Source organism: Oncorhynchus mykiss, chromosome 9 (genome assembly GCF_057628025.1).
Source record: "Oncorhynchus mykiss isolate SJ-2025 chromosome 9, ASM5762802v1, whole genome shotgun sequence".
NCBI lineage: Eukaryota > Metazoa > Chordata > Actinopteri > Salmoniformes > Salmonidae > Oncorhynchus > Oncorhynchus mykiss.
Window position 1 is genome coordinate 31,094,593 of NC_143030.1, and position 27,694 is coordinate 31,122,286.

General features: G+C 43.6%; 1 protein-coding gene across 30 annotated transcripts in view; it reads left to right on the top strand.

Moving 5' to 3' along the window:
* Positions 1-27,694, top strand: part of ank2b (ankyrin-2) — a 252,259-nt gene that overhangs the window by 63,058 nt on the left and 161,507 nt on the right. For 9 of the 30 annotated variants that reach the window (XM_090183993.1, XM_090184019.1, XM_090184036.1 and 6 more), the window contains exon 1: positions 20,113-20,386. The exons of 18 other annotated variants lie outside the window; for them this stretch is intronic. In XM_090183993.1, the coding sequence (XP_090040119.1) occupies positions 20,300-20,386 (87 nt within the window). In that variant the 5' untranslated portion in view covers positions 20,113-20,299. Of the gene's footprint in view, positions 1-19,989; positions 20,387-27,694 lie in introns of those variants that run through there. 3 more of the 30 variants (XM_090183990.1, XM_090184006.1, XM_090184005.1) reach the window with 2 other exon arrangements.

A 27,694-nucleotide genomic window follows, 5' to 3' on the forward strand; every position in this document is an offset into this window, starting at 1 on the left:
AAAGCCTGTTGTGGATGTGAGATGAACATATATATTTCCTAACCACCCCTCTATTTTCTGGTTGGTGGAAACCTGAAGTCTTGTTCCCTCAGCGAAATAATGAGCTAATTTGTGCTCTTTCTAAAATAGCTGGAGTAATTCCAGGACTGATCACTGTGGCTATGAATAGGGAAAGGGCTATTTCTCATCTTCATCTGTCTGTGCTTTGGCAGTTTTTGTCTTGTCAATGAGAGCTGTTCTGATTTCAATAGTACTTGACAGATAATTTAAGATGTGATTGACTGGTGAAAGAGGTAGGGCCAATGTTTTATACCTCAAATGCATTTTCTCTTCTTTCTGAAAAGGGCGTTGCATTTCATTGTACAGCACGCACACACACTCACACACACATACACACATACACACACACACACACACACACACACACACACACACACACACACACACACACACACACACACACACACACACACACAGTCCAACAGAATGAGCGACAGCCATAATCCGAGGTGCGATTGATCTCTTCGTCTTTTATCCACTGAAGGAAAATCACTTCAGACACACCCTCCACCAGACAACACACACTCTACCCCTCCCTCCCTCCACCCCCTCCTCAACTCCAGCGCCCCTATTTGGTCGGACCAGATAAAGACCCACTATCCCCTTCCATCTCTCCCTCCATCACCCTGTCGCTCCCTCCATCACCCCGGTTGCTATGGTTCTCCCACTTAGATTGCATTACTATAGCAACGCTGTTTCCCTGGGCCTGGTCTAAAAGTTACCCAGCAGGACTCCCAGGTATTAAAGGGATACTTCAGGATTTTGGCATACCAACAACCCACCCGGGGAAGTTACAGCATGCTAGTAGATACCCATAAACCTACAGTCATTGCGCTAACGGTAGTTAGCATCGGCTTGCAGAACTGCCTCCAACTTCCTTCATACTGGACATAAAAATGGTACTCACGAGTTCATTTGATTCCGGGGAAGTGGATACAGGGCATCATTGCCAAAATGCCGAAGTTCCCCTTTAAGACCCACACAGCACTCAATACATGGCACTTAATAACACAATAATAGCACGATATTTCTGTTCAGGAGTCCCAGACATAAAATAAAAACAGGATGAAATAATATGCTCTCATTTGGGAAGCCACAGTAAGAGTCTGCTTGTTGAAGCAGTGTATAAGCAGTGTATACGCAGTGCAACAAAACCGGTGCGTGCTCAACACTTGGGGTAAAACAGACGGTTTGGCTAAAACAGATTGGGTTGGCTTAGAATAAAAGGATTATTGACAACATGTGAACTATATTTCCTTTCCAAATGTTTATTGGAAACATACACTCATTTTGTTACAGTTGTTGGTTAGCTAGCTAGCGAATTTGAGCCATATTATCATAGATGTGACACTAGTCAAAAAGACCTCAATAAACAGAATACAACGAGCTGAAACGAGCCACCTCCGACTCTTCACACGACAGCTTCTTGTCAATTGTTGCTAGCGATCTGACCGTCCAGAATCATAACACCACACCGCCTTATTGCCTCTGCGATGCGCGTCTATCGTTTTTTTGATTTTTTTTGTTGTTGTCGGGCAACCCGTCTATTGCATTCACAGTAATTCAAGCTATTCGAATGCCCATTTTCAGATAAAGCCAAATCACTATCTAATGTATTAGTTGTTGAACCCTGTTTTTACGGGTATATAAATGTCTGTATGTGGATTGTCATTTAATAGAGCAGTGAAGCTAGTGCGCACAATATAGACCATACTCCCAACAATCCAGTAGCCTTACTCCTTGCCGTACTAGTAGCTTCAATGTTGCTACAGCATGACTATCGATAGCAGCCGCTCCCTCCATCCTGCCTCATGCATCACAAGACTGATCAATATCTACAATGTTACGTCATCAATCAGCTGTTGTCATTTTGCCTTTTCGGCAAAACAGCTGCTAGTTCAGAGTTTTTCTATGGATCTCTGCCTGTCGGTCCAATCAATTCCTCATCAGTTCTGTTTTTGGAAGTGCCCCTTCCCAGAACATGCAGGGATATCGATACTGTCGTTAGGCCCCTGTGTGGTTGATGATGATGTTATTTTCTTATCGAAGCCATCGTGTTTTAGCCTTCGTTTAAGAGAGGAAAAAAAGAGGAGGGGGAAAAGAGGGAGAAAGAAATGAGGGGAGAGGGGCGAGAAAAGTGTGCTGGGGATTCCAGGTCCTTCTCAGAACTTCGCTGAGTCATTTCAAAGGAGAGCGAGGCAAAGAGATGAAAGAAAAGCATTTTCCTATGGCAGAGTGTAATTGAGTCTGAGTAGGCCTGAAAGTGCAATAGAGCGCATACTGTATAGAATCGGGAAGACGTGGCACCCCCCCCCCCCCCCGCTGAGATGGCACTTGGGCTCAGAGGGGGTTTCGGAGGCAGGGTGGAATGTATGCAGGGCACTTTCTGTGATACCAGCGTTGTTGCCATGACATTGATTGGGCCAAAATGATCTTGTTTTTTTGTTTGTTAGGGAGCTAAATCGCATGCAGAGAGCAGCGAAGACTCATGCTAGACAATGCAGATGGGATTAGCTATTCGTGGCCCTGTGTTTTGTTGAAACCGACTGAGTGTGCTGTGTCACTGTGTTTTCTTGCTCATTAGTGTTGTACACTGCTGGAGTGGAGACACGGTTCCCCGTGCTCGTTCTCCCCAAGCTCTCTAAGTCTGTCTTAAGAGATGAGTCTGGAGACATCGCTCTCATTAAAGTGTGACTGACAAGTCAACAATGGCGTCCTTCGAGTCGGTTGTGTGGAGTTCTAAATATTTGTCAGTGAATCGCCTTGATTGGTTCGGAATCGTGTGTGGAGGTGGGAGAGGCCTTTGGTGGGCTGCTGGAATGTGGGAGGTTCTGTTGTGTGTGTGTGTGTGTGTGTGTGTGTGTGTGTGTGTGTGTGTGTGTGTGTGTGTGTGTGTGTGTGTGTGTGTGTGTGTGTGTGTGTGTGTGTGTGTGTGTGTGTGCGTGGAGTTAAGCCCCCTCTTAAGACTCCGAGAGCCAGTGTCTCAAGGGAGGCCATGTCATGTCAGGTCAATGTCACAAAGATGATAGAGGGGGGTAGTGTGTGTGTTTGTCAGTGTGTGTGTGTGTTCGAGCTTGAAAATACTTTGTCCTTCAGGTCATAAAGGAAGAATCCCGCCGTCTCACACAGTTAAACCCTTATAGGGTTTAGCCGAAGTCCAAGGATTTCGTTTGTTTCTCCTCGGCCGTCAGTCTTTCAGTAACAACTGGAAAGAAAAGGTCTCTGTCCTAAACACACAGCCCTTCAAATGAGGCTAAGCTGACAAAAGCCATTTATTATTTCTCTCCCACTCTCCATGCTGCTGTTCCCTCAGGTTACGTGGGTGATTAAGTAACTTAGGTTGCATCTCTCTCTCTCTCTCTCTCTCTCTCTCTCTCTCTCTCTCTCTCTCTCAATTCAATTCAATTCAACGTGCTTTATTGGCATGGGAAACATGTGTTAACATTGCCAAAGCAAGTGAGGTAGATAATATACAAAAGTGAAATAAACAATACAAATGAACAGTAAACATTACACATACAGAAGTTTCAAAACAATAAAGACATTGCAAATGCCATATTATATACCAGTGTTGAAACAATTAACAAATGGTTAAAGTACACAAGAGACAATAAATAAGCATAAATATGGGTTGTATTTACAATGGTGTTTGTTCTTCACTGGTGGCCCTTTTCCTGTGGCAACAGGTCACAAATCTTGCTGCTGTGATGGCACACTGTGGAATTTCACCCAGTAGATATGGGAGTTTATCAAAATTGGATTTGTTTTCAAATTCTTTGTGGATCTGTGTAATCTGAGGGAAATATGTCTCTCTAATATGGTCATACATTGGGCAGGAGTTTAGGAAGTGCAGCTCAGTTTCCACCTCATTTTGTGGGCAGTGAGCACATAGCCTATCTTCTCTTGAGAGCCATGTCTGCCTATGGCGGCCTTTCTCAATAGCAAGGCTATGCTCACTAAGTCTGTACATGATTTGGTTGGGTCTAATTGTGCTGCTGTCCTGGGGCTCTGTGGGGTGTGTTTGTGTTTGTGAACAGGACCAGGACCAGCTTGCTTAGGGGACTCTTCTCCAGGTTAATCTCTCTGTAGGTAATGGCTTTATTATGGAGGATTTGGGAATCGCTTCCTTTTAGGTGGTTGTAGAATTTAACGTCTATTTTCTGGAATCGGCCTAATTCAGCTCTGCATGCATTATTTGGTGTTCTACGTTGTACCACCACTCTCTCTCTCTCTCACTACCTGCATACCTGACTGTGCTTTAACCCAGAGAAATGAACAGCCATGAACCCCTTCTTCCTCTCTCAGTGTTGGGTCTCAGTAAGACACACTCTCCCGTCAATAACCAGTCAGCTGTATACTCCTCCTTGAGTATACGGGGGCCAGTCAGGGTCTGTGGAGAAAATCACTGTAGTGTGGCAGGTTGTGTGTGTGTGTTTTGTGTTTTTTGTGTCGGGCTGCTTCAAACTACAGTACCATTAACAGCTTGTACATTTGCCCCACACACAGACACAAACACACAGACACAAACATACTTGATCTGAAGGATTGTTGTCATGAGTATCTGATCAAAAAGCCGTAGAACTGCAACGCACTGCAAATTATTTGCATTCAAATGTTGAGTGGGAGTGAAGGGAGTGAGGTGTTGTTTTTTCCTTGCTGATTACAGGTTTGTCTTATCACTTGAACACGCTTGTCTTGAGAATGGTGCCAGTTGATTTGATTTGATTTGAGGCGATGCATAAAAATGTGCTTTTAAACTGGCACTGCTCTCCATTTAGCAGAATCGGCACAACAACTGCAGGTGTAGAACGCAGTGCATGAATTATAGAGAGACACTAACTCCACCATTCCCCGGTGACGTCATCATGATTTACTCTGTAATAAAAGACATTGCTTTAGTGATATGCATGAGTAGATGTGTGTGTGTGTGTGTGACATATCAAATCAAATAAAAGTTTATTGGTCGCATACACCGTTTAGCAGATTTTATAGCAGGCGCAGCGAAATGCTTGTTTTAGTAGCTCCTGACAGTCCAAGAAAAAATGGCAAACAAATCACAAATGTCAGGACGAATCGAGCCACGAACTCAAATAACACTGTATCAGTAATCCAAATACAGTCAATGTGTATACGCACCAAAATATATACAGTGGCAAGAAAAAGTATGTGAACCCGTTGGAATTACCTGGGTTTTTGCATTAATTGGTCATAACATTTGATCTGTTCTTCATCTAAGTCATCACGATAGACAAACACAGTGTGCATAAACTAATAACACACAAATTATTGTGTTGTTCTTGTCTATATTGAATACATCATTTAAACATGCACAGTGTAGGTTGGAAAAAATATGTGAACCCCTGGGCTAATGACTTCTCCAAAAGCTAATTGGAGTCAGAAGTCAGCGAACCTGGAGTCCAATCAATGAGACGAGATTGGAGATGTTGGTTAGAGCTGCCCTGCCCTATAAGAAACACTCACAAAATGTGAGTTTGATATTCACAAGAGGCATTGCCTGATGTGAACCATGCCTCGAACAAAAGAGATCTCAGAAGACCTAAGATTAAGAATTGTTGACGTGCATAAAGCTGAAAATGGTTACAAAAGTATCTCTAAAAGTATCACTCTGTCCGACAGTTGAAGCTCAATAGAAGTATGGTAATGCAACAGGACAACGACCCAAAACACCAAAGTAAATCAACAACAGAATGTCTTCAACAGATGAAAATACGCCTTCCTCCTGACCGTTGTGCAGGTCTGATCCGCAACTACAGAAAACGTTTGGTTGAGGTTATTGCTGCCGAAAGAGGGTCAACCAGTTATTAAATCCAAGGGTTCGCATACTTTTCCCACCCTGCACTGTGCATGTTTATACAGTGTGTTCAATAAAGACATGAAAACGTATAATTGTTGGTGTGTTATTAGTTTAAGCAGACTGTGTTTGTCTGTTGTTGAAGATCAGATCAAATGTTATGACCAGTTTATGCAGAAATCCAGGTAATTCCAAAGGGGTTCACATACTTTTTCTTGCCACTGTACTGAGAAGGATATGTACTGCAGAAGATACAGCATATTGAAATGAGCGTCTTTATTTTTACATTGTAGAAAAGTAATGAAGACCAAAACTATGCAATAACACTTATGAAGTCATGTAGTAACCAGAAAAGTGTTAAACAAATCAAATATATTTTAGATTCTTCAAATAGCCACCCTTTGCCTTGATGACAGCTTTGCACACTCTTGGCATTCTCTCAACAAGCTTCACCTGGAATGTTTTTCTAACAGTCTTGAAGGAGTTCCCACATTTGCTGAGCACTTGTTGGCTGCTTTTCCATCACTCTGCGGTCCGACTCATTCCAAACCATCTCAATTTGGTTGAGGTCGGGGGATTGTGGAGGCCAGGTCATCTGATGCAGCGCTCCATCACTCTCCTTCTTGATAAAATAGCCCTTACACAGCCTGGATGTGTGTTTTTGGTCATTGTCCTGTTGAAAAACAAATGATAGTCCCACTAAGACCAAACCAGATGGCATATCGCTACAGAATGCTGTGGTAGTCATGCTGGTTAAGTGTGCCTTGAATTCTAAATAAATCACAGTGTCACCAGTAAAGTACCGCCACACCAAATACCTCCTCCTCCATGCTTCACGGTGGGAAATACACATGCAGAGATCATCCGTTCACCCACACTGCGTCTCACAAAGACACAGCGGATGGAACCAAAAATCTTCAATTTGGACTCATCAGACCAAAGGACAGATTTACACCAGTCTAATGTCCATTGCTCGTGTTTCTTGGCCTAAGTAAGTATCTTCTTCTTATTGGTGTTCTTTAGTAATGTTTTCTTTGCAGCGATTCGACCATGAAGGCCTGATTCACACAGTCTCTGAACAGTTGATGTTGAGATGTGTCGGTTACTTGAACTCTGTGAAGCATTTATTTGGGCTGCAATTTCTGAGGCTGGTAACTCTAATGAACTTATCCTCTGCAGCAGAGGTAACTCTGGGTCTTCCGTTCCTGTGGCGGTCCTCATGAGAGCCAGTTTAATCATAATGCTTGATGGTTTTTGCGACTGCACTTGAAGAAACTTTCAAAGTTCTTGAAATGTTCCGTATCGACTGACTTTCATGTCTTAAAGTAATGATGGACTGTCGTTTCTCTTTGCTTACTTGAGCTGTTCTTTCCATAATATGGACTTGGTATTTTACCAAATAGGGCTATCTTCTGTATACCCCCTACCTTGTCACAGCACAACTGATTGGCTCAAACACATTATGAAGGCTAGGGTCCTTTTTTCTCAATTTGCCCAAAGTAAACTGAACACAATTTGCCCAAAGTAAACTGCCTGTTGCTCAGGCCCTGAAGCCAGGATATGCATATAATTGGTACCATTGGAAAGAAGAGGTTTGAAGTTTGTAGAAATGTTAAAATAAGGTAGGAGAAAATCTAAAGAAGAACCAACCAGACATTTTTTTTGATAACCCATGCTCTTGCAATGGAACGTATAGGGAAATAATTAAATCTAGATCCCAGTATGCAATTCCTATGGCTTCCACTGGGTGTCACTTGTCTTTGTTCAAGGTTTCAGCCTTGTTTCTTCCAAAACTAGTAAGAAATATGAGTTTTACTGCAGGGACACAGACTTGGAAATTCGTGTATGCACACTCGATGAAGAGGACACGCACCTGCTAATATCGTTTTCCTATTGAACATACTTCTTTCCATTTGAAATATTATAGTTTAATTACATTTGAGGGTATCTGAGGATTAAATAGAAATGTATTTTGACTTGTTGAAACAAAGTTTAGGGGTAGATTTTCGGATTCCTATCTTGGCATGTTGAACGAGTGGATTACTCAAATCGATGGCGCCAACTACACAGACTTTTTGGGATATAAAGAAGGATTTTATCCAACAAAATGACACTACATGTTGTAGCTGGGACCCTTTGGATGACAAATCAGAGGAAGATTTTAAAAAAGTAAGTGAATATTTAATCGCTATTTGTGAATTTATTAAACCTGTGCCGGTGGAAAAATATTTTGATGTGGGGCGCCGTCCTCAAACAATCGCATGGCATGCTTTCGCTGTAAAGCCTACTGTAAATCGGACAGTGTAGTTAGATAAACAATAATTTAAGCTTTTAACCGATATAAGATCATTTAACCAAATTAAGATATTGTATGTACCTAAATGTTTAATATCCATCATTTTTATGATTACTTATTTGAATTGCGCGCCCTCCAGTTTCACCAGAAGTTGTCCCGCTAACGGGACGCCTAGCCTTAAGAAATTCCACAAATGTACTTTTAAGAAGGCATACCTTAATTGAAATGCATTCCCGGTGATTACCTCATGAAGAGAATGAGAGAATGCCAAGATTGTGCAAAGCTGTCATCAAGGCAAAGGGTGGCTATTTGAAGAATCTCAAATATAAAATATTTGTTTAACACTTTTGGTTACTACATGATTCCATATCTGTTGTTGCATAGTTTTGATGTCTTCATTATACTACAATGTAGAAAATAATACAAAATAAATAAAAACCCTTGAATGAGTAGGTGTTCTAAAACTTTTGACCGGTAGTGTACGTGAAGAACCCAGTATGTAAATACAAATACAGGCGGGGTGTGTATAACTAAACTAAATTATATGTACAGCAGAAAATACAGTATATTACAATGAGCTATATCAATAATCCAATATGTAAATACAGGTGGGGTGTGTATAACAAAACTAAATGCAATGCAATGACCAAAAGTATATGAACACCTGCTCGTCAAACATCTCATTCCAAAATCATGGGCATTAATATTGAGTTGGTCCCTTTGCTGCTATAACAGCCTTCACTCTTCTGGGAAGGCTTTCCACTAGATGTTGGAACATTGCTGCGGGGACTTGCTTCCATTCAGCAACAAGAGCATTAGTGAGGTCGGGCACTGATGTTGGGCGATTAGTCCTGGCTCGCAGTTCACGTTCCAATTCATCCCAAAGGTGTTCGATTGGGTTGAGGTCAGGGCTCTGTGCAGGCCAGTCAAGTTCTTCCACACCGATCTCGACAAACTATTTCTGTATGGACCTCGCTTTGTTGCACAGGGGCATTGTCCTGCTGAAGCAGAAAAGAGCCTTCCCGAAACTGTTGCCACAAAGCTGGAAGCACAGAATCGTCTAGAATGTCATTGTATGCTGTAGCGTTAAGATTTTCCTTCACTGGAACTAAGCTAAACCAAACTAAACCAAGCCGGAAACATGAAAAACAGCCCCAGACCATTATTCCTCCTCCACTGAACTTTACAATTGGCACTATGTATTCGGGTAGGTAGCGTTCTCCTGGCATCCGCCAAACCCAGATTCATCAGTCGGACTGACAGATGGTGAAGTGTGATTCATCATTCCAAAGAACGCGTTTCCACTACTCCAGAGTCTAATGGATCCCAGCCTGCGACCCAAAACAACGATGTCGTAAAAGAGGGAAACGAAGCGGTCTTCTGGTCAGGGTCCGGAGACAGGCACCACTCCCTAGCATACTACTCGCCAATGTCCAGTCTCTTGACAACAAGGTTGATGAAATCCGAGCAAGGGTAGCATTCCAGAGGGACATCAGAGACTGTAACGTTCTTTGCTTCACGGAAACATGGCTCACTCGAGAGACGCTAACGGAATCAGTGCAGCCAGCTGGTTTCTTCACGCATCGCGCCGACAGAAACAAACATCTTTCTGGTAAGAAGAGTGGCAGGGGTGTATGCCTTATGGTTAACGAGACGTGGTGTGGTCACAACAACATACAGGAACTCAAGTCCTTCTGTTCACCTGATTTAGAATTCCTCACAATCAAATGTTGACCGCATTATCTACCAAGGGAATTCTCTTCGATTATAATCACAGCCGTATATATTCCCCCCCAAGCAGACACACCGATGGCCCTGAACGAACTTTATTTGACTCTTTGTAAACTGGAAACCACATATCCTGAGGCTGCATTCATTGTAGCTGGGGATTTTAACAAGGCTAATCTGAAAACAAGACTCCCTAAATTGTATCAGCATATCGATTGCGCAACCAGGGCTGCTAAAACCTTGGATCATTGCTATTCTAACTTCCGCGACGCATATAAGGCCCTCCCCCGCCCTCCTTTTGGAAAAGCTGATCACGACTCCATTTTGCTGCCCCCTGCCTACAGACAGAAACTAAAAAAATAAGCTATTTTCCTTCACTAGAACTAAGCTAAACCAAACTAAACCAAGCCGGAAACATGAAAAACAGCCCCAGACCATTATTCCTCCTCCACCGAACTTTACAATTGGCACTATGTATTCGGGTAGGTAGCGTTCAGGTCTGTTCAACGCTGGTCCGACCAATCTGATTCCACGCTCCAAGACTGCTTCGGTCACGTGGACTGGGATATGTTCTGCATTGCGTCAAACAACAACATTGATGAATATGCTGATTCGGTGAGCGAGTTCATTAGAAAGTGCATTGATGATGTCGTTCCCATAGCAATGATTAAAACATTCCCAAACCAGAAACCGTGGATTGATGGCAGCATTCGCGTGAAACTGAAAGCGCAAACCACTGCTTTTAACCAGGGAAAGGTGACCGGAAACATGACCGGATACAAACAGTGTAGCTATTCCCTCCGCAAGGCAATCAAACAAGCTAAGCGTCAGTATAGAGACAAAGTAGAGTCACAATTCAACGGCTCAGACACAAGAGGTATGTGGCAGGGTCTACAGTCAATCACGGATTACAAAAAGAAAACCAGCCCCGTCTCAGACCAAGATGTCTTGCTCCCAGGCAGACTAAATAACTTTTTTTGCCCGCTTTGAGGACAATACAGTGCCACTGACACTGCCCGCAACCAAAACCTGCGGACTCTCCTTCACTGCAGCCGACGTGAGTAAAACATTTAAACGTGTTAACCCTCGCAAGGCTGCAGGCCCAGAAGACATCCCCAGCCGCGCCCTCAGAGCATGAGCAGACCAGCTGGCTGGTGTGTTTACGGACATATTCAATCAATCCTTATCCCAGTCTGCTGTTCCCACATGCTTCAAGAGGGCCACCATTGTCCCTGTTCCCAAGAAAGCTAAGGTAACTGAGCTAAACGACTACCGCCCCGTAGCACTCACTTCCGTCATCATGAAGTGCTTTGAGAGACTAGTCAAGGACCATATCACCTCCACCCTACCTGACACCCTAGACCACTCCAATTTGCTTACCGCCCAAATAGGTCCACAGACGATGCAATCTCAACCACACTGCACACTGCCCTAACCCATCTGGACAAGAGGAATACCTATGTGAGAATGCTGTTCATCGACTACAGCTCAGCATTTAACACCATAGTACCCTCCAAACTCGTCATCAAGCTGGGTCTCGACCCCGCCCTGTGCAACTGGGTACTGGACTTCCCGACGGGCCGCCCCCCCAGGTGGTGAGGGTAGGTAACAACATCTCTACCCCGCTGATCCTCAACACTGGGGCCCCACAAGGGTGCATTCTGAGCCCTCTCCTGTACTCCCTGTTCACCCACGACTGCGTGGCCATGCACGCCTGCAACTCAATCATCAAGTTTGCGGACGACACTACAGTGGTAGGCTTGATTACCAACAACGATGAGACGGCCTACAGGGAGGAGGTGAGGGCCCTTGGAGTGTGGTGTCAGGAAAATAACCTCACGCTCAACGTCAACAAAACAAAGGAGATGATTGTGGACTTCAGGAAACAGCAGAGAGAGCACCCCCCTATCCACATCGATGGGACAGTAGTGAAGAGGGTAGTAAGTTTTAAGTTCCTCGGCGTACACATCACGGCCAAACTGAATTGGTCCACCCACACAGACAGAGTCGTGAAGAAGGCGCAGCAGCACCTCTTCAACCTCAGGAGGCTGAAGAATTTCGGCTTGTCACCAAAAGCATTCACAAACTTCTACAAATGCACAATCGAGAGCATCCTGTTGTGCTGTATCACCGCCTGGTATGGCAACTGCTCCGCCCACAACCGTAAGGCTCTCCAAAGGGTAGTGAGGTCTGCACAACTCATCACCGGGGGCAAACTATCTCCCCTCCAGGACACCTACACCACCCGATGTCACAGGAAGGCCATAAAGATCATCAAGGACAACAACCACCCGAGCCACTGCCTGTTCACCTCGCTATCATCCAGAAGGCGAGGTCAGTACAGGTGCATTAAAGCAGGGACCGAAAGACTAAAAAACAGCTTCTATCTCAAGGCCATCAGACTGTTAAACAGCCACCACTAACATTGAGTGGCTGCTGCCAACACACTGACTCAACTCCAGCCACTTTAATAATGGGAATTGATTGTTATTGATGTAAAATATTTCACTAGCCACTTTAAACAATGCTTCTTAATATAATGTTTACATACCCTACATTACTCATCTCATATGTATATGTATATACTGTACTCTATATCACCTACTGCATCTTTATGTAATACATGTATCACTAGCCACTTTAAACTATGCCACTTTTGTTTACATACCCTACATTACTCATATCATATGTATATACTGCACTCGATACCATCTACTGCATCTTGCCTATGCCGTTCTGTACCATCACTCATTCATATATCTTTATGTACATATTCTTTATCCCTTTACACTTGTGTGTAAACGGTAGTAGTTTTGGAATTGTTAGGTTAGATTACTCGTTGGTTATTACTGCATTGTCGGAACTAGAAGCACAAGCATTTTGCTATACTCACATTAACATCTGCTAACCATGTGTATGTGACAAATATATTTGATTTGGATTTAATGGTGGTCGAGCTCTACACCATTCCTACCGACGCTTGGCATTGCGCATGGTGATCTTAGGCTTGGCCATGGAGACCCATTTCATGAAGCTCCCGACTAACAGTTATTGTGTTGACGTTGGTTCCAGAGCCAGTTTGGAACTTGGTAGTGAGTGTTGCAATGGAGGACAGACGATTTTTACACACTACGCACTTCAGCACTCGCCGGTCCCATTCTGTGAGCTTGTGTGGCCTACCACTTCACAGCTGAACCCAAAAGGGTTCAAGCTGGAAATAAAAAGTGTTCTTTAAGGGTTCTCCTATGGGAACAGCCAAATAACCCTTTTAGGTTCTAGATAGCAGTGATAGAGTGTAGACTCTCTGTACATAGGGCAGCAAGCGGTCTCTAAGGTGCAGGGTGTACCGGGAGGTAGCCGGCTAGTGACAGTGTCTAAGGTGCAGGGTAGAGCACCGGGCGGTAGACGGCTAGTGACAATGTCTAAGGTGCAGGGTTGAGCACCGGCGGTAGCCGGCTAGTGACAGTGTCTAAGGTGCAGGGTAGAGCACCGGGCAGTAGCCGGCTAGTGACAGTGTCTAAGGTGCAGGGGAGAGCACCGGGCGGTACCCGGCTAGTGACAATGTCTAAGGTGCAGGGTTGAGCACCGGGCGGTAGCCGGCTAGTGACAGTGTCTAAGGTGCAGGGTAGAGCACCGGGCGGTAGCCGGCTAGTGACAGTGTCTAAGGTGCAGGGGAGAGCACCGGGCGGTAGCCAACTAGTGACAGTGTCTAAGGTGCAGGGGAGAGCACCGGGAGGTAGCCAGCTAGTGACAGTGTCTAAGGTGCAGGGGAGAGCACCGGGCGGTAGCCAGCTAGTGACAGTGTCTAAGGTGCAAGGTAGAGCACCGGGCGGTAGCCAGCTAGTGACAGTGTCTAAGGTGCAGGGGAGAGCACCGGGCGGTAGCCGGCTAGTGACAGTCTCTAAGGTGCAGGGGAGAGCACTGAGCGGTAGCCAGCTAGTGACAGTGTCTAAGGTGCAGGGGAGAGCACCGGGCGGTAGCCGGCTAGTGACAGTTTCTAAGGTGCAGATCGGGGTACCAGGTGGTAGCCTGCTAGTGATGACTGTTCAACAGTCTGATGGCTTGGGGATAGAAGCTGTTTTTCAGTGTCTCTGTCCCAGTTTTGGAGGCGGAGACAATAAGGTCTCCGTCTCCAGGTGGCTGAGGTCCTTGATCATCTTCATGGTCTTCCTCCCTGGGTGCTGAAGATGTCCTGGGGGGTAGGCAGTGTGACCCAGGTGATGTTTTGGAGAGCCCTGCGGTTGCGGGCGGTTCAGTTGCCGTACTAGGCGGTGATACAGCCTGACAGAATGCTCTCGATGGTGCATCTTTAGAAGTTTGCGAGGGTCTTAGGGGCCAAGACATATTTCTTTAGCGTCCTGACGTTGAAGAGGCGCTGTTGTCCCTTCTTATGCACAGTGTCGGTATGGAGAGACCACTTCTGGTCCTCAGTGATGTGCACGCCAAGGAACATGAAGCTTTTGACCCTCTCCACTTTGACCCTCTCCACTTTGACCCTCTCCATTGTGGCCTGCCGATGTGGATGGAGGCGTGCTTTCTCTGCTTTCTCCTGTAGTCCACGATTAGCCCCTTCATTCTGTTGATGTTGAGGGAGAGGTTATTTTCATGGCACCACTCTGCCAGGGCCCTCACCTCCTCCCTGTAGGCTGTCTCCTTCATTGTTGGTAATCAAGCCTGACATTGTGTTGTCCTCTTAAAAGCGAAGTACAAAGGATTCCCAATTTGTCACATAGGAAAACAATGACATCTAAAGCTGTATTGTGACATTTCAGATCTTAGCTCTGTGTGTGTGTGCGTGCGTGTGTGTGTGTGTGTGTGCGTGCGTGTGTGTGTGTGTGTGCGTGCGTGCGCGTGTGTGTGTGTGCGTGCAATGTGGGGAAATAGTGGGAGCCTGCTTGTTGCTGTCCAACACAACTGCTAAAAACGGTAACAGAATCGCTGACAATGGCTCATTAACAAATAATTGTGCTCCTCATTCATTAATGTCACTCTTGGTAAATTTGTATGATTAATAATTCTTAATTTAATTCTGCAGGGGTTTTATACAGACAACCCATGGAAGGTGAGAAAATAACTAGAACATGTTGACTACTGTACAAACATATTCTATATTTATTTTGTCTTACAGAAATCACTGAACAGCTTACTGGCTACCACTATAAAATGTTGACAATGACAACACAAAAATGTCTGAATACATACTCTGAAAGCCTTCTACAGCTTGCATCTGTGGCAGGCTGCCTTTGCCCAATCTTAGAGAGGGAAAGCCCTTTTCAACAGGAGCAACCTACTTCCTGGGTACTGTTGAATAGATATATCTGTGATCTCTCCTTTATCTATGAAGACTCTTTCATGTAACACAGCTATAAGCAGAGCTGGAGAGCACTACGGTGTTGAAGGCTGAGCTGTAGTCGTTGAATAGCAATCTCACATAGGTCCTTTTGATGTCTCGGGATATCTCTTGATATCGTTTGATATCTCTTACTCCATCTCTGATCAATAGCTTTAATGAAACAGAGAGAAAAAGAAAATGGGCATGTTCATTAGGATGGGATACCTAACGTAGCGTGAATCCTTATATTGTTTATCAGTTGATCAGCTTCCTCTCCGATGCAGTATGATTACTGATTGATGTTTCCACCTCTCTGATGCAGTATAATTACTGATTGATGTTCCCACCTCTCTGATATAGTATGATTACTGATTGATGTTTCCACCTCTCTGATGCAGTATGATTACTGATTGATGTGTCCACCTCTCCGCTGCAGTATGATTACTGATTGATGTTTCCACCTCTCTGATGCAGTATGATTACTGATTGATGTTTCCACCTCTCTGATGCAGTATGATTACTGATTGATGTGTCCACCTCTCCGCTGCAGTATGATTACTGATTGATGTTTCCACCTCTCTGATGCAGTATGATTACTGATTGATGTTTCCACCTCTCCGCTGCAGTATGATTACTGATTGATGTTTCCACCTCTCCGCTGCAGTATGATTACTGATTGATGTTTCCACCTATCTGATGCAGTATGATTACTGATTGATGTTTCCATGTCTCTGATGCAGTATGATTACTGATTGATGTTTCCTCCACTCTGATGCAGTATGATTACTGATTGATGTTTCCACCTCTCAGATGCAGTATGATTACTGATTGATGTTCCCACCTCTCTGATGCAGTATGATTACTGATTGATGTTTCCACCTCTCTGGTGCAGTATGATTACTGATTGATGTTTCCACCTCTCCGATGCAGTATGATTACTGATTGATGTTTCCACCTCTCTGATGCAGTATGATTACTGATTGATGTTTCCACCTCTCTGGTGCAGTATGATTACTGATTGATGTTCCCACCTCTTTGATGCAGTATGATTACTGATTGATGTTTCCACCTCTCCCATGCAGTAGTATGATTACTGATTGATGTTTCCACTTCTCCGATGCAGTATGATTACTGATTGATATTTCCACCTCTCAAATGCAGTATGAATACTGATAGATGTTTCCACCTCTCTGATGCAGTATGATTACTGATTGATGTTTCCACCTCTCTGATGCAGTATGATTACTGATTGATGTTTCCACCTCTCTGGTGCAGTATAATTACTGATTGATGTTTCCACCTCTCTGATGCAGTATGATTACTGATTAATGTTTCCACCTCTCCGCTGCAGTATGATTACTGATTGATGTTTCCACCTCTCCGCTGCAGTATGATTACTGATTGATGTTTCCACCTATCTGATGCAGTATGATTACTGATTGATGTTTCCATGTCTCTGATGCAGTATGATTACTGATTGATGTTTCCTCCACTCTGATGCAGTATGATTACTGATTGATGTTTCCACCTCTCTGATGCAGTATGATTACTGATTGATGTTTCCACCTCTCTGATGCAGTATGATTACTGATTGATGTTTCCACCTCTCTGGTGCAGTATGATTACTGATTGATGTTCCCACCTCTTTGATGCAGTATGATTACTGATTGATGTTTCCACCTCTCCCATGCAGGTATGATTACTGATTGATGTTTCCACTTCTCCGATGCAGTATGATTACTGATTGATATTTCCACCTCTCAAATGCAGTATGAATACTGATAGATGTTTCCACCTCTCTGATGCAGTATGATTACTGATTGATGTTTCCACCTCTCTGATGCAGTATGATTACTGATTGATGTTTCCACCTCTCTGGTGCAGTATAATTACTGATTGATGTTTCCACCTCTCTGATGCAGTATGATTACTGATTGATGTTTCCACCTCTCCGCTGCAGTATGATTACTGATTGATGTTTCCACCTCTCCGCTGCAGTATGATTACTGATTGATGTTTCCACCTATCTGATGCAGTATGATTACTGATTGATGTTTCCATGTCTCTGATGCAGTATGATTACTGATTGATGTTTCCTCCACTCTGATGCAGTATGATTACTGATTGATGTTTCCACCTCTCTGATGCAGTATGATTACTGATTGATGTTTCCACCTCTCTGATGCAGTATGATTACTGATTGATGTTTCCACCTCTCTGGTGCAGTATGATTACTGATTGATGTTCCCACCTCTTTGATGCAGTATGATTACTGATTGATGTTTCCACCTCTCCAATGCAGTAGTATGATTACTGATTGATGTTTCCACTTCTCCGATGCAGTATGATTACTGATTGATATTTCCACCTCTCAAATGCAGTATGAATACTGATAGATGTTTCCACCTCTCTGATGCAGTATGATTACTGATTGATGTTTCCATGTCTCTGATGCAGTATGATTACTGATTGATGTTTCCTCCACTCTGATGCAGTATGATTACTGATTGATGTTTCCACCTCTCCGATGCAGTATGATTACTGATTGATGTTTCCACCTCTCTGGTGCAGTATGATTACTGATTGATGTTCCCACCTCTTTGATGCAGTATGATTACTGATTGATGTTTCCACCTCTCCCATGCAGTAGTATGATTACTGATTGATGTTTCCACTTCTCCGATGCAGTATGATTACTGATTGATATTTCCACCTCTCAAATGCAGTATGAATACTGATAGATGTTTCCACCTCTCTGATGCAGTATGATTACTGATTGATGTTTCCACCTCTCTGGTGCAGCATAATTACTGATTGATGTTTCCACCTCTCTGATGCAATATGATTACTGATTGATGTTTCCACCTCTCTGATGCAGTATGATTACTGATTGATGTTTCCACCTCTCTGGTGCAGTATGATTACTGATTGATGTTTCCATCTCTGATGCAGTATGATTACTGATTGATGTTTCCACCTCTCTGATGCAGTATGATTACTGATTGATTGAGAAAGGGGCGAAGGAGAGGAGGAGGGGATCAGACCCTGGCCCCCTCCTTCTCTTCTTCTCCATCTGGCTCTGCCAGCATCCCTCGCGCCACACAGCGGGCAGTGCCAACACAGACAGGCGTCCCCTCTGGCATAGCGGGGCCGTCCTGTGCCAAAGGAGATGGTGTAATGGTGGCAGAGGCGCAAGGAGACAGACACACACATGAATGCATGATGCAGGCACACAAGCGCAGGCACAGTCAGACAAACACACCTAGTCAATGTCAACCACTTCCCTACAGACTCCCAATCTTACTCACTCCTGCATATATCAGACAAGATGTGTGTGTGTGTGTGTGTGTGTGTGTGTGTGTGTGTGTGTGTGTGTGTGTGGAGGCTTGGGTTGGTTCATCTGTGCACCATATAATGTACTTAAACACTCTTAAACCTCCCCTGTAATTAGTATTAGCATTAAGCTAATGTGGAATATGTGGGTCCCGGTCACCTACAGTATCATGTACCTTTAGTGTCCTCTATAGCTGACATGCATTTCCCTTTGTAGGTTAATAAGCTGCCATCTGGCCCAGTTGTATACCTCACCAGAAAGGGATGAGTTATGTGTTATGACTAACATGCATATCTGGCCTCCAGCATGGTCACCTCACATGGCCAACTATACGAGCTGTCACTGGGGGTGATGACTGGTGACAGCGGGGAGAGAGGGTGTCTGGAGCGAAGTCACCAGACTGGAGCAGGAATAGTCTGGAATCACATCCCGGAATACTGTTTTTTGGAGGTGTGGGGTAGAGAGAGAGAGAGAGAGAGAGAGAGAGGCAGGCAACCTAAGTTACTTAATCACCAACGTAACCTTAGGGAACACCATCATGGAGAGTGGGAGAGAATAAATGATGAATAAATAATAAATGGCTTTTGTCAGCTTAGCCTTATTTGAAGGGCTGTGTGTTTAGGACAGAGACCTTTTCTTTCCAGTTGTCACTGAAAGACTGACGGCCGAGGAGAAACAAAGAGAGACTAAGATAGGAGAGAGGGGTTGGAGATTGAGGGAGAGAGAGAGAGACAAAGATAGGAGAGAGGGGTTGGAGATTGAGGGAGAGAGGAAAAGAGAGAGGAAGACAGAGAGAGAGGAGATAAAGAGCGCTGTCTGGGTGTCGTCACTTTCCCCACATTTCCGTCTTGTTTTTGCACAAATCTCTCTTGATCTCCAAATCAGGAATTTGTGAGGGAGGGATGAATTAGAGAAGAGATAGGAGGGGGCTCTCATCGCCATTAATGTGATGCTGTTTCAATAGCGGTGCCTCCTGGTCGTAGCCCAAGGCAATCATTAGGACATAGAGAATCTGTTTTCGAAGGCACCAATAGAAGCTAGATTGTGTTTAGGGAGGGGTTGGGGTATACCCAGATTTAAGACGCACACTTTGAAAACCAAGGCAACGGGAGACTGGGTTTTATTCAGGGAAGTGACGAGGATAAGGGTGCTGTACTGTATGTTTATTGCAAAAGTGTCTCTGTTTGTGGCATTCATGAGTAGTTTTAAAAGCATGGTTGCTGGTTAAAACCAGCTAAATATAGCAGAAGAAAAAAAACATGAATATGGCTTTGTTGATCCTACTCTATGTTGTATTCTACTAGTTTAGCCCCATTGGGTCCCCTCATCTACATTGTGGTTGTTATGGAAAAAAAAGTATAATCTAGAAGCAAATTGAGTAATGGTGCGTGACCGGTTGAAATCTGGTTCGCCAGCACACACTCTTCAGAAAAACATTGGTGGCATCCACTGCCTTAGCAACACAATTGGGCTTCCCCCCTCCCTCCCGCTCTCTTGCCCCCCCCCCCTTCCTCTTCCTCTTCCATCCCTCCCTCTCTTTCTCTCGCTCTACCACACCCCCTTCGCTAGCTGGTCGCTACACAGTCACTGTGGACTACTGAAGAGTGCGGGAGGTTGGGTAGAGTTGAAGAGAGCTACTTGAGTGGTTTTCACTGGAGGAAAAAAAATAGAGAGAGAGAAAGAAAGAAAAAAAGTGGACAAGAAAGTGAGTGAGTGTGGTTGGATTGGTGGGAGAGGATGAGCGAGGACTCTCAGTCCCACTACCGGATGGACGCTGGGGATAGGCTCAACGGGCTTGGCCAGCGGAGGAGGAAACCCAAAAAGGTAAATAAAGACATGTCTTTCCATGGGCAACTTGGACAGCTTTTTGGCCTGGTTAAACCCCGTTAGCATTTATGCTGGAGTAACACTGGGGCGGCAGGGTAGCCTAGTGGTTAGAGCGTTGGACTAGTAACCGGAAGGTTGCAAGTTCAAATCCCCGAGCTGACTAGGTACAAATCTGTCGTTCTGCCCCTGAACTTGAGTGGTTTTCACTGGAGGAAAAAAAAATAGAGAGAAAGAAAAAAAAAAAACACTGTTCCTAGGCCGTCATTGAAAATAAGAATTTGTTCTTAACTGACTTAAATAAAGGTAAAATAAAAATGTAAAATAAACACTGGAGCTCCTGCGGTTGGAAGGTCCAGGGGGAGGTCGAGGTCTGTCAAGCTGGCTCTCCGGAGCTCTGCTTGTCGGAAGCAGCTACTGCTTGCAGCTCCTGTCCCTGGTGGCTGGGGCAGTTTGCTGGTGGGAGCGCAGGGCTGCCGTGTGCTCTGCTTTGAGCGGGCAGCAGGCGCATTAGGAGGATGTCGGGAGAAGTGAGTGGTGTGTGTGGTTGTTTTTTTTTGTCGATATTGGAAAAGCTCCATTGATGGGCTTGATTTGTGCTGATGAGCACACTGGATGTGTGTGTGGCTGGTCTCTCCTGCAGGAAAACTGTTGGAGAAGTGCTGATAAGGGTTTATTGCAGCCTTATCCCCCTAGGAGCCTTCTCTCTCTTCTCTCTCTTCTCTCTCCTCTCTCTAGGGTTGGGTGATATGGCCAAAATATTATACCACAGTATTTTTATTTATTTTTGACAGTATTTGACAGTATTTAATTTTTTCGACTAATAAAAGTAATTAATGAGTAACGCGTGACGCTAGGGTGGCAGCATACATTCTAACTGATTGTTTTATACTGTTCAATTCAACTTCAACCAACAATCACTTTCTGCATTTCCTGCACTTATTTGAGATCATTTCCACACTGCCACATAGGGCTGCACGATATGGGCAAAAAATGTAGGCCTTATTTTTAACCAAATATTGCGATTGCAATTTGACTTGAGATTTAGATCAAAACACTTCAACTATTGGAATCATGGAAAAATAATGATTATTCTAATTCTATAGTTAGAACATAATAGTGGGCACTTTGAATGCAGTGTTGTTCGACATGTCAACAAATGAAAATGCCAGGGAGGAGTTATTGTGACAGGATAGGAACCAAAGTGTTGGTCAGTGATTCCTAGGGGGCCCTATAATCTTTGGCTACATTAACTGTTTTCTCTTAGCTAGTTTATCTAGCTAACATATTCATGTTTTGCCTATTCCTATTTGATTTAGAAGATACTGTTGCATGTGCTGCATTGACAATGGAGACTGAACGCAAGTGTCTCGTGGCCGAGCAACAACAAATGCACTCCTTGCGTGACAGGGGGCGGGGCTAAGCCTGTGTGGAAAGTGCCGTGAAGAGAGAGATCACTCAAGTATAAAACTATAAAAATGGACGTTGCACTGGGGTATCACATTTAACAAACAAAACATTAAAATACTGTTACTGAAAGTAAAGTAGAAACCCAAACTGGTGCGTGCATCAATACTGGTATATAGTAAAATACAGTATACCACCCAGCCCTACCTCTCTCTCTCTCTCTCTCTCGCTCTATCTCTCTCTCGCTCTCTCTCTCTCTCTGTCGCTCTTGCTCTCTCTGTCGCTCTCTCTCTCTCTCTCTCGCTCTCTCGCTCTCGCTCTCCCTCACTCTCACTTTTGCTCTCACTCTCTCTCTCTGTCTGTCGCTCTCTCTCTCTCTTTCTCATTCTCACTCTCTCTCGCTCTCTCTCTCTCATTCTCTCTAAGCTAACTGTTTCATATGGTTTCATCCTTCTTCCCTGCTGTGATGAAGCTAACTTTATGAAGCGAGATGGCTTCATGGAGATTAGTTGTATTACAGTTTTTCACAATTGCTAAAACACTAAAACCCATTGGCTGAACAAAGTTCTCAGTTACCTGGACTCATTTAGCTAATTATGCAGTCTGTTGTCAATACCTTAAACGATTTCACATGATAAAACACTATTTGCAGATCTCACTTAGACTTTTCAGCAAAACTCTAAACACATTCTCATTCTCAAAACACATTCTGCACTCTAATGCACATGTCATCCATACTGGTAAACACAAGTGGCAACAATCAAATACAAATAGAGAACATATGTCATTGATTGAACACAACCACTCAAAATGTATTTAACCTGTTTCGAATGATGCGACACAACCAATATAAGCCAGTTCAGAGAGCAAACAGGTTGTTGAAGGTGGGAAGGAGAAAGTCTGAGAATGGATACTGTAGTACAGTGCATTGTAGGCTGTATACTGTACAATGGATGAATTGTATGGCCCTGAACATTGTGCTTTCCATTTATTAACAGTACTGACTGCTCAATAGATTTTGACTGGTTGCAGGTTCATATCAACAAAGAACAAGAATTACAGTATCACAGAGACAAAGAACAAGAATTACAGTATCACAGAGACAAAGAACAAGAATTACAGTATCACAGAGACAAAGGACAAGAATTACAGTATCACGGAGACAAAGGACAAGAATTACAGTATCACAGAGACAAAGAACAAGAATTACAGTATCACAGAGACAAAGGGCAAGAATTACAGTATCACAGAGACAAAGGACAAGAATTACAGTATCACAGAGACAAAGAACAAGAATTACAGTATCACAGAGACAAAGGACAAGAATTACAGTATCACAGAGACAACGGACAAGAATTACAGTATCACAGAGACAAAGAACAAGAATTACAGTATCACAGAGACAAAGGACAAGAATTACAGTATCACAGAGACAAAGGACAAGAATTACAGTATCACAGAGACAACGGACAATAATTACAGTATCACAGAGACAAAGAACAAGAATTACAGTATCACAGAGACAAAGAACAAGAATTACAGTATCACAGAGACAAAGGACAAGAATTACAGTATCACAGAGACAAAGAACAAGAATTACAGTATCACAGAGACAAAGGACAAGTTTGTGAGATGCAGGGTACAGTACTGTAAAAATAGGGGTACAAGGAGGAGGAAGAACAAAAAACAAAATTGCAAAGAGCAACGCAGAGTAGTAATTTCTGATCAATTTTGAGCTACTATGATAGAACATGTTTTCTTCCATCAAAGGACAATGACGGAAAAATATGAATCTTTTTTTTAATTAAAAATGTGCTTCTCCCTGAGAATTGTATGTTTTGAACAATGTGTTTTCTATTTTTTGGTGTATTGTTTACTGACTGCTTGAGAGTGTATATCATTTTGATCACTTTGTTATGATTTGAGAGCAGTGTTTGATTTGGAACACAGGTAAAACTGTTTTGAGGCGAATGTTTCATTTTGCAAGAGGTTATGTAAATAGTGCTTGAAGATGAGGTTTTGTGTTTAAGGTTTTCAGGAATGGAGCAACGTTTCAGAAATTGTGTTTTAGCAATTGAGAAAAACTGTATTAGCATCTTCTCTCTTCCTTATGGCTATGTCAATGTGAGCTCCTCCCTACTATCTTTCACCCATTAGTTGGTTTATTAAAGAGGAATGGTCTCTCTCTCTCTCTCTCACTCACACACACTCTCTCTTGCTCTCCCTATCTCTCTCTCCGTCTCTGCCGTAGCTCAGGTTCACACCCACAGGCTAGAGGATGGACCGGAGGGGAAGAAAAGCCAAATCAGATTTAGGTGTAGCCCTTATTAAAGGAGCTACATGGATTTTATGTAGAGTGTAAACAAGTGGTGGTGGTGGAATCACATTAAAGCTGAATGTAAAACATTTGGTTCCAGATTTTGTCCCTTCTCTGTGGAACTCGGGCAGTTGGGGGATTAGGAATCAATGTTTAAATTATTGATACACCCCCACCCCCACCCCCCCTGTCCCTCTAACTCCTCCTCCTCCTCCTTCTCCCCTCTCCCTCCCTCCCTCCCTCCCTCCCTCCCTCCCTCCCTCCCTCCCTCCCTCCCTCCCTCCCTCCCTCCCAGCGGTACCTATCGGAAGTTGACATCAAAGTCACCACAGTTGTTTAGCATAGTGAGTTCTTGGCTCTCCCGTGTTGATGCCTTTGAAGTACAGTACTCTAAACGCAACTTTTCATTTCTCCAATTACAGCTTTACCTTCTGATTGATTTCCTGTCTTTGAAATACCCTTGCTGGCCTAAAGGCCCTGGGAACTGTACAATAGCACACACACACGCACGCACGCACGCACGCAGATGAAGGTCAGTGTCCTTTTCTGATGAGTACAGTGTGAGCTCAGAGTCTGGCTGCTGTCCTGCTCTCCTACTCCTGTGCTGCTGTATCTGTGGATTGTTCGTCCCTGTGTCTATAAACAGACACTCATATGCTCCTTTTAATATCAGGATTATGGTTAGAAAAATTAATGTGTTTGTTTTCAAGAGGGTAGCCAGTCAACACTGTGATCTCCAGTCGATATCACTCTGTTACCCCCGACTCCCTCTGATCGACTTGTCAATTCATAATTAAGTAAACATAGCTAATACATCTACTGAAGATATCATGTATCTTCAAAATCTCATCCTAAACAACATAACTAAGATCTGAGGGTAGAAATGAATGATATTAATAATAAAGTCCAATTAGCTACCTGATTGGCTCAGTGTCACCAGCTATCCAGGTGCATGGAGCCATTAGCAGACGTCGCCTCGGGGCATAATCACTATTAAATCAGTGTTAACAGCTGCTGTGAATTCTATCTGAGACCTAGTGGGAGGTAATCTTCCGCAGATATCTCACTTAAAGCAAGTATCTTATGAAATAGGGCCCTGAGTTTTTCCTGACCATGTGAACTGACCAGGAACAGTCCCGTGCACAAGAAAAACTTTCTATTAGATTTGAATCTAATATAAACAAAGAACAACAAAGATGTCACCAGATACAAAGCCAATCATAATAAATAAAAACCCCCTTGGCATTTTTTCTATTTTGTTGCCTTACAACCTGGAATTAAAATAGATTTTTTGGGGGTTTATATCATTTGATTTACACAACATGCCTACCACTTTGAAGATGCAAAATATTTGTTTATTGTGAAACACACAAGAAATAAGACAAATAAACAGAAAAACTTGAGCGAGCGTAACTATTCAAAGTCAATACTTTGTAGAGCCACCTTTTGCAGCAATTACAGCTGCAAGTCTCTTGTCTCTATAAGCTTGGCACATCTATCCACTTGGATGTTTTCCCATTCTTCAAGGCCAAACTTCTCCAGCTCCTTCAAGTTGGATGGGTTCCGCTGGTGTACAGCAATCTTTAAGTCATACCACAGATTCTCAATTGGATTGACGTCTGGGTATTGACTAGGCCATTCCAAGACATTTAAATGTTTCCCCTTAAACCACTCGAGCGTTGCTTTAGCAGTATGCTTAGGGTCATTGTCCTGCTGGAAGGTGAACCTCCGTCCAGGTCTCAAATCTCTGGAAGATTGAAACAGGTTTCCCTCAATAATTTCCCTGTATTTTGCGCCATCCATCATTCCTTCAATTCTGACCAGTTTCCCAGTCCCTGCTGATGAAAAACATCCCCACAGCATGATGCTGCCACCACCATGCTTCACTGTGCTTCAGGGTGATGAGAGTTGTTGGCTTTGCGCCAGACATTGCGTTTTCCTTGATGGCAAAAAAGCTATATTTTAGTCTCATTTGACCAGAGTACCTTCTTCCATATGTTTTGGGAGTCTCCCACATGCCTCTTAGCGAACACCAAATGTGTTTGCTTATTTTTATTCTTTAAGCAATGGCTTTTTTCTGTCCATTCTTCCGTAAATCCCAGCTCTGTGGAGTGTACGGCTTACTCCAATCGCTGCTGTGGAGCTTTGCAGCTCTTTCAGGGTTATCTTTGGTCTCTTTGTTGCCTCTCTGATTAATGCCCTCCTTACCTGGTCCGTGAGTTTTGGTGGACGGCCCTCTCTTGGCAGGTTTGTTGTGGGGCCATATTCTTTCAAAAAAAAATTAAAATGGATTTAATGGTGCTCCGTGGAATGTTCAAAGTTTCTGATATTTTTTTATAACCCACAACTTTGTTCAAAATCAAATCAAATCAAATGTTATTTGTCACATACACAAGGTTACCAGATGTTAATGCGAGTGTAGCGAAATGCTTGTGCTTCTAGTCCCAACAGTGCAGTAATATCTAACAAGTAATCTGACAATTCCCCAACAACTACCTAATGCACACAAATCTAAAGGGGTGAATGAGAATATGTACATGTAAGTATATGGATGGCATAGGCAAGGTGCAGTGGATGGAATAAAATACAGTATATACATGTGATATGAGTAATGTAAGATATGTAAACATTATTACAGTGGCATTATTTAGAGTGCATTGTTTAAAGTGACTAGTGATTTGGTCCCAATGTAGGCAGCAGCCTCTCCGAGTCAGTAATTGCTGTTTAGCAGTCTGATGGCCTTGAGATAGAAAATGTTTGGAGAACTCCTTGGTCTTCATGGTGCCGCTTGCTTGGTGGTGCCCCTTGCTTAGTGGTGTTGCAGACTCTGGGGCCTTTCAGAACAGGTGTACATATACTGAGATCATGTGACAGATCATGCGACGCTTAGATGACGCTTAGGGGCTTCATAGCAAAGGGGGTGAACACATATGTACCCACCACTTTTCTGTTTAAAAAAACAAACAATTTAACAAGTCTTTTTTTTAATCTCACTTCACCAATTTGGACTCTTTTGTGTGTGTCCATTGAATGAAATCCAAATAAAAATCTATTTCAATTACAGGTTGTAATGCAACAAAATAGGAAAAATGCCACGGGGGATGAATACTTTTGCAAGGCACTGTATCGCAGAGTTGGCGCTGGGTCACTTACTGGGTCGCTTGAGTGTCCACTTTGTTTTTCAGAGGAATAACTCTCCGGACAATTTGGCGGCGTGATACGGAGGATGGGCCTCACAGAACTAACTGGCCTTCAGGTGTTCTTGTTCACCGCTCATCCTCACCGGTTAAAAGCAGTGAAGAGAAAGTGATGGTTTCCTTTACGTCTCTACATGCTCTCTGTGTTCAGTAGTCTGCAACTTTACAACCTTACTGCCTCCATTGTAAAGAGCAATACAATATGATTATGCTCCATTGGCCCGTAACGGGCCCCCGCGTACACGTGTGTGTGTGTTCGTGACTCAGTAGCCTCGTCGAGAAACGAAAACGGGAAGCCTTGGGAAGCTTATCGCAGAAAAAATAGTTAAAGAGTAGTGGGGACCCGGTGTAAACCAGTGACGCCTCGCAACATGCCAAACCAATCAA